Below are 12,482 nucleotides of genomic sequence, written 5' to 3' on the forward strand. Positions count from 1 at the left end.
GGGCCCAGCCCGGCTCTGCGGCGCCTCTGCTGCCGCGGCTGGCGCGCCTGCTCCCCATTCGCGCTGGGTTTATTTATTTTTTTTGGGGGGGGGGGGGAAGCGTGTCTGTTCCCAGGGAACTGGCTGCCCCTCGCTCGCTGGGCCCGGGAAAGGGGGGAGCCCGCGGAGGCGGCAGCCCCCGGCGCCGGCCCCCGCCGCGGCCCCGGGCAGCGCGGCGGGCGCGGCGCATGCGCCGGGCGGCGGCGGCGGCGGCGGCGGGGTCGGTTCGATGCCGGCGGCGCGGCGGGCGCTTCCGGGAAGATGGCGGCCTGGAGAGCGGCGCTGGCCGCGGCCGCCCGCGCTCCGCTGCGGGGGCGGCTCGCCGCGCTGCCGAGCCCCCGGGGCCAGCAGCGGCCGCCGAGCTGGAGGGGCGCCGCCCTGGTCGGCGGCGGCGGCGCCGCCTTGGCCGCGTGTTACAGCAGCTGGCGGGGGCGGCGGGGGGCGGGCGCGCTCCCCGCGGTGCTGGCGCAGGTAAGGCCCGGCAGCGCCGCGGGGTGGAGGGGCGCGGGGGCCCGTGTGGCGGGGGCGCGGCGCGGCGCGGGGGATTCACGCTGTCACCCTTTATCTGCCCCAAAAGCGTAGACAGGAGCCAGCCGGAGGAGCCGCGGCCGCTTAGCTCGCCTGAGGTCAAGCAGGTAACGCGCGTTTCTGTCCCCTCGGCCCCGGGCGGCGGTCGGGCCCGGCGCTGTTTCGCTTCACTTAATCCTGGCCCCGCTCGGTTAGTTGGAAATTTTGCCGTCATCTGCTGCGCGGGGAAGCAGGATTTCCCCGCTGGCGCCCCGCGGCCCTCCTGCCCGGCCTGCCCTGCCCTGCGCGCACCCAGGAGGTCGGGTGGTCGCAGGTGGGCAGCCCGGACGGAGCTGCGCTGCTTGCCAGTAACTTTCCAAGCTTGTCTTGTGTTTCACGATCTCCAGTCTTCACTCCAGCTGTTACTAGGCAGTCGTGCACCTTTATTTTCCCCCCCGCCTCTAAAAAAGGGTATGTTTCACAGAAATTATGCTTGTATACCTGGTACTTTGTCTGAAGTGCATGGCACATGGCAGTTAAGGTGATTTCCAGTTGATGTGTTCAAACTCTTTAGTGTAAATGTTAAAAAGGCAGTTCCCTTTGGAGCACTGGTACTCACTTAGGTGCACTCAAGACTGTTCAAGTCACTGTTTTCATTCAGGTCGTTATTTTCAAAAGATTTTTGCTAGTCCCCGTGTAAAACTGTGTCTCCCAACTTTATTCTTTTCATATAGGTACAGAACTTTCTCCTGCTCTTCTTTCAGAGAGGAAATTAGTCTCATTTAGACTTACATTATTTCTGTCTGGTTAGGTGTTTCAAGATTGGAAGACCTAAATGTGATTTAGGTCAGAGGGTTTGAAAGGAGTGGGAGGGGACGGCTGGTGTGTGTGCTTGCAGCACCATTCATTTCTTTCTAGGAAATTTTGGAAGTATTCAACAGTTTGTACACTTTGATAACCTATTTGTTAACAAATACTGAGCAGACTGAACTACAGGCAGCTAGCCAGTGATCTGATTTATTCTTTAGTCAAGAAAAATAAATGATATTTTTTATATTATCTTAATTGTGGCAAAATTCTAAACTTGATCTTCTTGGGAGAGTTCTTTTTTTTTTTTCCTTTAAACCCTCTCCCCCCCCTTTTTTTTTAAGTTAAGCATTAGTCCTCATTCCTTGTACACTACATGCTAAAACGTTGGTTTTCTATGTATAGCTTCTAGTAAAGAAGGTATCATTAGTCCACCTGAAATCCTACTGGAAAGCTATCTCTTTGCTCTAAAGAGCCAACAGAATTTGGTTTTACATTTAGTTACATTGCATTTTGCAGCAAAATTGGATTGTATTTAATATATAAATCACTTACTGTATTTAAAAGTTTTTTGATACTTGAGACCCACCTCAGATATGTCCGTATGTGTACAAATGTATATATATACGTACCTGCATGCGTATCTATTTATATGAAAGTGTTAAATAATCACTTTTAAATCGTGCGGTGCTGATGTGTTCACAGAGTAACTTCCATTTAATATGTGGGCAGTCCTACAAATACACTTTTTAATTCTCTAAGGAAACTGAAAGTCTAGGTCTTTTTTACTGTTGTGAAGATAATAATTTGTTGGGCTCTGCAAATGTTAAGTAGTTTATTCAATTTTAGTTTTTCAGTTTTCTAGTAAAACACTATTTGAGATCCCATCATTGTTACAGACAAATTCTCCATGTATCTTGTAGTGTGTTTTGCTACAATTAATGTATAGAGGTTTTCAAAACTGCTTAACAGTCCTGTGACATTCAGGGTAGTAACTAAAGATGGAAGCAGTTGTAAAAGCTATGAAGAGTAGAAAAATAATCACTGTAGAATGCTGCATATCTTTTAAGCAGTTTAGAGGCTGTGTGTGGATTCTTACTGCTAGAAATAGGAAATGCGCAAAACCAAAGTTTTGAAACAACTATGCCACCTTTATTTTATGTTTTGGAGCTATGGGATTTTTTTATTTCTAGTTCAGAACTTGTGCAATCGTGTTAAACCAAGATGTTTTTCACATTCTAACAGTGGATTACTTTCTATTATTATGCTTTTCATTATAACAGATCTCAAGCAGCCTTGCTTGAGTTTATGCTTGCAAGTATTTATGAATTGTTCACAATGCAGTATATTATATAGTGGAAATGTCTACAACATAGGTATGTGAAAGGTTACAATTTAAGATGAATATTTGAAATTGAATAGCATGATTTTCATTATTGTTGTGGTAGTATAGGAATATATAGTGGAAATGTTTCTCATTCTATCTCATCCACCAGGAGCATTTACTCTTTAGAACACTGAGTCTATTACGTTGTAATACTTACCTGTTTTCCGTAATAATATCATCTTCACCATTGAACAATGAGAGTGAAATACTGCAAACGCTTGGTAATTAATTAAATACTTAAATTGACAAAATGGCACTATTTTAGCATAACTTGTGCTACTGACTAAATTCTCATTCTTATTTTAACAATGACCTATAGCAGCCATTAGTAACATAATTGCAGAATCAAAGCCTTTTGTAATAAGTACTTAGTATTTACTAAGATTAGGTTAGTATTTAGTTTATGTAATTGAAGTTAGTAAAGCTTCATGGAATTGAATATGGTAGAATTTTCATTAGTCTCTATAAAAAAAACTGTCAAATTTTTCAGCTATGGCTTTTTCTAGACACCTTCAGAGAAAAAAATGTACTGTTGAAGCTGACAAACAGAATGCATGTCAAAGCTAATTCTGTAAATTCATTATGAATTTTCTTCTGAAGACATTCATTTATTTTTAAATCAAAGACACTGATACACTGATACCTTTGGCACCAAGTTCCTTAAGCCTTTTTTAAATTTCCAGTCTTTGCATAATGCTGCAATGACTTTAATTCTGGTTCTATTGGTTGTTGGGCCTTCAAAATTCTGCTCATAGTGAAGGAAATTGAGCTTGTCTACAAGTCTCTGCAGGATCAAAGGTCCAGCAAGGTCAGTTAATCTATTTTCAAGGTCAATTAATGTCAATTAATATATTTTCCTTTTGTGAGTAGAACAACAGGTAGTATCTGTCTTATTTTACAGCGGCTTTTATTTGGTTACTGTGTTCTAATCAATTTGCTGTTCATTCTGACAATACATTTGGTGTTCAATTTTCAGCTATTTAGTGTAACTGTTTCTAACTGTTTATTCACTTTCACTCATCTGCTCAGTGAGCTTAGATTAAGTGGTAGTGTATTCATGGTAAAACTTTCTAGATTTAACGTAAGATTACCTTGGTTGTAATTTTTCATGCTAACTGTTTCTTTAGAGCTTCGATAAGCAATTTATGACATCATTTTGACTATTTGTTGACCTACTGTTTAGAAAGATACAAAGAGTATATTGGAGTAAGTCTTTAATGTTGATTATAAATTTTTACTGTACAAAGATTTACAGTAAAATTAACACATTTTTTTTCCACTCTTTTTTTCCTTTTTTCTTCCTTTTATAGTTCCAGATTTTAGTTTTATATACATTTGCTATTTGCCAATGAAGCTACACTGACTAGTATCTGGTCTAGTATACTAGACCGGATATAGCCTATGCTGGGAAAAAGTAGATCAGTTTTTCCAAATCAAATCAACTTGTATAACAGAAAAAAAAGTGAAGATGGTCTTTGTTCTGCTTTGTAATTTAGAAACAGTGATTATATAAAGTTCACTGAAAATGTTTCTTCTATTGTCATAACCAACATAACTGTGTCAGAAACGTACATATTGCACTGTGCACTGCAGTGATACTATATAGGTTGCTTTTCTTCTTTAAAACATCTCACAGGATGATGCTTAATTCACAACCTTGATCAGTCCTGCTTGCTGCAATGCAATACTGTGAATTGTGCCCTTAGTATTTCAGAACTTATAATTAAAATACTAATATGACACTGTGTTGTCTAAAGCTTTTAGAACTGTTAAAATGTACTGTTTATCACTAGTCAGCTTGCAGCCAGTTGGGTCATCTTTTTCGTGGTCAAGAATCAAGTACATGATTGCCAAAGAGCACGCAAGTGAATCTGTAATGGCACAAATCAGGAACTTGCAGCATTTTCTGAGAGGCAGTGACTCCCACTTCTTCACTCCAACTGAATTTGGAACTTGCCAAGAGACTGTAGTCTCTATCTCGTACACACACAAGCTGCAAATGATACAGAAGTTCTGAGAAGCAGTGTGCTGTCAGAAGTAGCATGTCCGACTGAGTTTTTTAAGACTATGTTTAATTGCTAGTTTCAGGAAGAAAAATACAATATGATAAATCCCTGAAAGGTTGCTATCCCTGTAGAGTATTGTATTTTGTGCTAGGTCTAAGTCAGCGTTTCCAGATGAGTGGCTAAAGTTGTTACCAGTGCATATGTGACATTACAAAATTTGCCAAGTCCTCTTTGTTTAGTGACAGCAAATGTGATTTTGTAGCAACATATTTTTCTAGGAATATAAGAGCATTGATACTAAAATATTTGATACGGCATATTTAAAGTGAAAACACAAGTTTTACTATTGGTCTTTTTCTGTCCTCGTTAATGCTGTCTGTGACAGGATTGCAGTCTAATTGCTTCTGTTTATCATTAAATCTTACCATTGCCTTGCATCAGCAAGGTGTTAAGATTCTTTCAGATTAGAAGAGACTCAAATAATGTACTAGAGGTCTTACATGAAATTCATAAATTTTGTTTGATTATAATGAAGATGTTAAGATAAAGCTAGTCTTATAGTAATGGTTAGCAAACCATTTGTGCTGTTTTATTATTATAGTGTTTGATCTTTATGAAGTTCTTGTTTTATTTAAAGTGCCTTTGTATTGAAACAGAAAAGGATTTTTATGTCTGAAAGTGGAAGGAAAAACTGTCCAGTAATCTGTTTTGGACTGTATTAAATGTTCGATTTCTGCTTAAACTCGGTTGAATGTTTCATTCTTTTCCAGATTTCTAATATTAGCAGTTCATAAGAGAAGCAAAGATGACCACATGTGGTAGCGGTGACTTTGTGTGGGACCATTGTATGAAAGCTTTTATTCCAAGCAACTGTGATTAAAATACTTCTCATGATCAAAACTGTAGCTTCAATGGATTTTCTGTGGCTACATGTGTAACCACAGCAAAAATTTAGTTTGGAACTTTTGCCTTACTCTATTAAAAAACCTCAGAATTCTGTAAAACCATTCCTCAAACACCAGTTTGCTTCAGGGAAAACATTCTTGGTGCAGGTACTACAGAAAAGACATAAAATGATCTGCTGGAGGACCTCTTCACAAATAGTACGGTTATAGAGAACTCAAAGTGCTGCAGTTCATAGGATAAATCTTGGAAGACTGCTTAAATATAATTAAGTTTATTAGGGTTGTCCTGGAAGTATTAGGGCTCGCAGACTTGGAAGCCCACAAAAAATGGTTTAAGAAGTTCTCAAGTCCTGTTTCTGTCTCCTGGTCAGGCTGCAAGTTGCTGTGCCTCCAAAGAGGTAAATGCTAAAATAGAGCTGTCTGAGACAAGTTCTTTTATACCGTGGTCTCCACATGTGAAATGCTGTTGTTTGTCATTCTTAAACTCCAGTATTTCATTTCAGTAAAATACTTTTGATTTTAAATCTTACTACATTGAAGAAGTTAATTTTACTGTAGCAATGTACAGGTACTGAATGCATGGTCTTCACTCAAGTAAAATTTCTAATCCAAATCTGTAGAAGATTTGCCAAATAATGTCCACTATAAACATGTTGCTTTCTTAGCTTTTCTCTCTCTCTCTCTTTTTTTTTTTTTTTTTTTTTTGGTAACTTCTGGCATAGATATGAATATAGTATTATATACGTGGCATTTTCAACACCCTAGCTTTATATACTTCCAGAACCAAATGTTTTAATCAGTTGCATGCATGTCAAAAGCAGCTTTTTGTTTAGATCTTTGAATCAGTTTCTTTAGATGAGTAAAAGGAAGAAATACATATCTACAGTATTTTAAAAATCTTGTATATATATAGGGCCACTTTGATTTTTAGTTTTCCTTGCACAACTTTCAGCCCACACTTTCTCACTCAGTGTATTTCTGACTTTTTTTATGGATGATGTTGTTCAGGAATGAAAACTGTATGTAATTACAGTATATAAAGGATTTTCAGTATTGGATAAAATCTGTGTGTGGCATTTTAATTTAGTCATTGAATAAGAAAGATGAGTTTATTCCTTTGTAGGAACTATTATTTAATCTCTAATTTACGTGTAAATGCTTTACATTGAGAGACTTGTTGGCAAGCCCTGTAATAATTAGAATGTGAATTTTTGTGGGGGTTTTCTTGCAATCTGTTTTAAAAGCCTGGTTCATGCTGAGAAAAAATATTGCTGTTAAGATGAAGTGTCTGTTGATAAATATAGAATGCTGGATAAAATTGCATAAGGATTTGTAGTGATGTATGGAATTGCCTGTAAGAATCTGCTTCTAAAATAAAACCAGAAAGAATAGGTACAGTCTAATCTGAGAAATACACAAGAAGATTCTTGTGCTTATTCTGGCATAAAAAGAAAAATTTTACTTCCTTCTGTCTGATCAAAAATCCTAGGAGAGTTTTATGTCCTAAGTAACAATTTACGTGTTTATCTCTGAGTCTGGTTTTTTTAGAAATTAATTCTAAATGCAAATGTAAGTGCACACACAGTAGATTCCTAGGACACTTAAAAAATAAATTTAAGCAGGTATAACAGAACATATAATGCTTTAAAGAGGTTTTAAAAGCTTAATATAAAAAATTACCACATCAAGCCTGCTGCTCGGAGCTTGCAGGCCTCAGACTTGAAATCAGGTGGTTCACACCTGACCACATGGTCAGATCATTACTACTTAAAATCTGTCTTGTAAAATAAGGCCATGTGAACATAATTAAAATTACCTTTACTGGAGCAACTTTAGGGATTATTTATATTTATTTATTTTTTAAGTTGTACCTTGCTTAAAATGCTAGTCTTGGATTTCTGCTGCTTATTTAATTTCTGGTCATTTTTCTCTCTGATAGCATATTATGCTATATGAAATGGATGTGGGAGTGCAGTGTCTGGAGCCAGACAGTATTGGCCTGTACAGCATTCAGTCTGTTTTCTGGGTGTAGGACAGTGAAGAAGGTATCCTTGAAGGTATCAAGTTGGGTCCTTGAGCCATCCTCAAGATGGTACCTTGAAGCCTTTTTCCCACTGAAGAATCTGCAAACCTTGCAGCCTTCAGGTGGGCCCTGACTTTGAATCAAAGTGCTTTTGTTGATGTTTAGTTTGGAGATGTTGCCAGTCACATTTCTACTTGGCAGTGTCCAGTGCTGAACATTTCTTTGTTGATGTGCAATGAGGTGCAGGCTGTGTTCTTGTCAGCATGTGGTAGCATCCCTCTACTAGCTTCGTATTTTACTGTCCTCTGTAACTTATCTGCTATTTTTACTGTCTCAGTACATATTACAAAATATGTTTCCTTAGATCACGACAAGGCAGTTAGCATTGAAGGTGAGGACATTGAATACTTAGTATTTTTGAATCAGAAATGAGTAGCCAATTTGTCATTACGTATGTCAGATATGGATAGTCTATGGTTGCATATGAGATGATTTAATGTAATTCATGCATGTGCCTTCTAATTCTCATGTACCATGTGATTATATTCCTTTTAAGTTTTTTCTCTCCTGTGCGTATAGAAGCAAATTGAAATATGGCAATATAATTGGGTTGGTTCTGCACGTTTAAATGCCTTAACATTTTTGCCTCCCAAATGTCCACAAGAATGAATGTATTTCAGTTAATACCCTCAAAATATCGTGGAAAGGATATGATTTTATAAAATGGAGGAACTTTTTGTTTTAAAATGCATTTCTTTATTTGCAAGCATCAATAAATATAAATTTCCCCTTCAAGAAGAGCTGTTTGGAATTAGACTGACAACACAGCCTTCTCAATATTTTTTTTTCCCTCAGAGGTACTTTAGTCTTTTCTGAAGCTGTTCCTCTTGTGCAACCAAACAGGGGAAGCTTAGTTACCTCTTGTTTAATTCTGTATTTCACAGTGTTTTGGAAGTTCTGTATGTATCAGGTATCCACTAAGCAGTCTAAATCAATAACTGAGATATTAAATATATCACAAGCGTCATACTCTGCATTAGTGACATACAAACATTGTCATGTTGTATACCTAAAATAGAGTATGGTATAGTAAGTGTGGAATCCGTAGGACCATGATGTTGTAATTAATTATAGACTTAGATATTACTTATGGGTGTACATTTGTTTCACAACTTTAAATACATGGTATCCATTTCAGCTTTCTGAATGTGAGATATTTGTATCTTGAAGTTTTGGCTTTGAAAATATTTACATTTATTATCCTCTCAGTGTGCACAGAGATTCTTTGTACATGTGTTTTCATTGATATTAAAACAACGTGATATCAAATGTAGTCTTAGGGGTCGAGGTTACACACTATTTGTAGTGTGATCTGTCACCTTCTACTTGCTTTCACCTTTGCTGTGTGAATTGAGTAATGATACAAAATTTAACTATAATTCTTTCTAGACAGTGTGATACATGTGGACAGATTGAGTTGAAGTCTCATGGTTTTGTTGTGTTTTTAGCTTTTTTTTATTTCAATGTAATGAAAAGCTAACTCTTTGAGAATCTTGGGCTGTTTACATTAGTACACAAACATGAGCAGAGAAGAAAATAGCCTGCCTGAATAGTAAAACTTACACAAAGTAATATTCTGACTTTTAACAAAAATCCTAGAGAAAAAACTAGTATTACTGGGGATACTAGGCTTTTCCTCCAATAAATATTTCAGGCGGTTTTAAAATAGGTATAACAAAGTTTCTTTTTCTAGTTGCTTTCGTAGCTGGAAAATGTATATTTTCAAAATATAGTTGATAATTAGCCTTTGTAAGAAATGAGCAGTTGTATGCAGACAGTAGCATCAGTTTTCCCGTTACTGCTGTTTCACTTTGTCTTCTGGATGCATTTGCTGGATTAGCATAAGAGCTCTGTATTTCACCTCCTTGTAGACCACATTGTGAAGACTCTAACTGGCAAACTAAAGCTGTTTCCAACCATTGGACCAGCCCATCAGGTAACCATATGTCAAAGAAATAATTGTGGGAATGTTATGTTGTGGGAAAAACTATCCAGACTTTGCTGTGGCAAGCTGTAACAGTAGCAGTAAGGTTGTTTATTCCATCTCCTTTTTTTCATTCATTGGATATCTTTAGGTTGCGTTAAGTTTTGGTGCTTTGATGTAATGTTTCCTTCTTTTCTTCTTACTATGATTCTTACAATAGTATTACTTAATGTACATAGACTTACTTTTGTTTGAGTAATGTTCCAGAAAGATATTAGCTAAAATAGTCAAATGAGTAAAGGACAGATAAATCTGTCTGAAAGGCACATTTAGAATACATACTATAGGCCATATCTTCTTGCTGTTACTTCTGGAGGTTTTTATTACACTTTGAACTGAAGGACAAAAGAATGGAGTCTTGTCAGCTGCTACACCAGGCAGTATTTCAGGTAGTTCCTCAAGGTTTGTGTCCCTTTCAGGGCAGGAGAAATTTCCTATCACTGGAGTGACTGTCTTGCAGTGATGAAGTCTATAAAAAGCAGTTATAGCAGGTGTAGCTAATAAATGTTATCAGCACTGATACCTTCCTTGCTCCTTTGCCAAGTCAGCAGAGAAATTCCTTCATCTGCCTCCAGAAACTGCAGATTCTAACCATAGCAGAGATTAAAAAATTACATGAACTGAAGGTAATGGATAGTGGTATGGTACTATTGTATTAATTAGTATATTAATAAATTCTAATGCATTATAGTGTAAAATAACTAATTAAACTGTTATATAAATGTATATGCACATATATTTATAATGTAAAAGTATATTTTGTAAGGATATAGTATTATGCGCATGTATAAAATACACATTGTGTGAATAAAATAATAAAAAATAATGTGTTACTAATGGAGTTACAGGTTTATTTCAAAATGACGAATTTCAAAATGTCAGCTATACCTAGGACTTAAAGGATTGATTTGCCTGAAGTTCAGTCGAAGGCTCCTTCTCCTGGCCCTGTTAGAGGCAGCCAGTCCAAGTGCAGCAGAGTCAGCCTTGCTTCAGAACTGACTTTATGCTCACGCTAATGTGAAGTCTTACAAAGAGAAAAGTGAATAGGTTTTACTCTGTCATATTGACCAGTGTGATGAAAGCGACTTAGTAATAGCATTATATTCTCTCTCAAAGTTACCTGAACGAATACCAAAGTCTCCCTAGGGTTACCTACTGACCACGTTATTTGACTATCTGCTTCCTTTCCTAAAAATTAAAAAAATACAATCAGACATCAGAGCATGCCGTAGTAGACAGAAGAATTGGTTTAGGGTTACGGCGCAGTTTTGTAATAGTTCTCTTTATATTTGCTTTTGAAGCATTTGTGGGCTTGTCTGGTAATTCAGTGGTTTTTATGGGAAGGCAAGTCAAAATAATAGTTGGCATGGAGCCGAAGATTTTGCGTGTTACAACTACTTCATAAACTTAAATAGTTTGTATATAAAGTGACAGTGGTCTCAGGAGCCTAGAGTCTTCAGAAGATGAAGTGCTTACCTATGCTCATTTCCATGAAGGCATTGGAGTAGGGGTCTTGTTTAGGAATGCAGCAAAACTGATTGATAAAACATCTTGCACCTTTCTTTTTTTTTCTTTTTTTTCTTTTTTTTTCTTTTTTTTCTTTTTTTTTTTTTTTTTTTTTTTTTTTTTTTTTTTTTTTTTACTGAAAAGCGTGCTTGATGATCTTAAGATGAAGTGAATACAGCAGTATCACTACTGCATTTGGAAGTAACTAGAAAATGACAAGCTTCTGCTTAAGGCATGAAGTGACAGGAATAAGCATTATAATCTCCACGGGAAAACCCAAAGATTAAACATGCAACAGTTTAAAAACCAAGGATTCCAAAAGCAGTTTAGATACTCTCATCTAATATAAGCATTAATACAGAATCTCTATTTTTCAATAGAGAACAAATGAGAAGAACTGATGCTTGATTTAGTTGTTCCCATTAAGTAGACTTCTGGGTCTTACTTCAGAACTGTTCTTCAGTAGATCCTTTTTATTTTTCCATGCAAGAGTATCTTTTCTATTTTTTTTAAATGAGTCATATATACAGTAAAAGACTCCAGACTGCTTTTTTTAATATAAAGCAGTTTAGATCCTAACACAGGTCAAAGAAAGCAAACATACAAACATTTTCAGTGATTCAGATAAGTGCAAGATCTGATTTGTCTTCCTGAAATTTTGTGTATTGCTGACATAATTTAAAAGTAGACTTTTTTTAAAAAAAGTGCAGTTTTACAGCAGCTACTTAGAAAATGTGGACACATTTTAGTATAATGTTTGCAATGGGGAAAATATAGTCTTTCATATTCTTATGGTAAGAAATCCTGTTAGGCCTGAATTGTTTATAAATATATCAGAAACAAATGAGTAATGGAAATAGAGCTACTTAAATGTGCAGATTCCATTTGTGCACAATTGGATGAGCACTACAATGCATGGATACTTGTGCTGTGACTTAAATGTCTAAAATGATTTTTTTTCTAACTCTGCAAATTATTTGGCAGTGCATGCTCCTCTTTTTCTTTTTTTTAACTTAAGTGACATTTTTTTTAAGTTCTGAATCTGGAAACTTTTTCAATTGGATATATATAGCCAGACCTTCCCATATGAAAGCTTCTCAACAAAGCCTCAAAATATGTTGGGATTAATTTATATAAATAACTAAACATACTCTTTTTTTTTTTTTTTTTTTTTTTTAGTATACAGTTAAAATATGCAGTTTAGCTAACCATTCAAAGTAAGAGAAGGTCTGCACTGCATCAGAAGTGGAGTTTGTAT

General features: G+C 37.0%; 1 protein-coding gene across 1 annotated transcript in view; it reads left to right on the forward strand.

Moving 5' to 3' along the window:
* The first annotated feature begins 268 nt into the window (after positions 1-268).
* MICU2 (mitochondrial calcium uptake 2) overlaps positions 269-12,482 on the forward strand; it is a 166,404-nt gene continuing 154,190 nt past the window's right edge. The window contains exons 1-2 of the mRNA XM_062583607.1: positions 269-510; positions 617-674. Of these exons, the coding sequence (XP_062439591.1) occupies positions 269-510; positions 617-674 (300 nt within the window). The remainder of the gene's footprint in view (positions 511-616; positions 675-12,482) is intronic.

The sequence above is a fragment of the Rhea pennata genome, chromosome 1, assembly GCF_028389875.1.
Source record: "Rhea pennata isolate bPtePen1 chromosome 1, bPtePen1.pri, whole genome shotgun sequence".
NCBI classification, from domain to species: domain Eukaryota; kingdom Metazoa; phylum Chordata; class Aves; order Rheiformes; family Rheidae; genus Rhea; species Rhea pennata.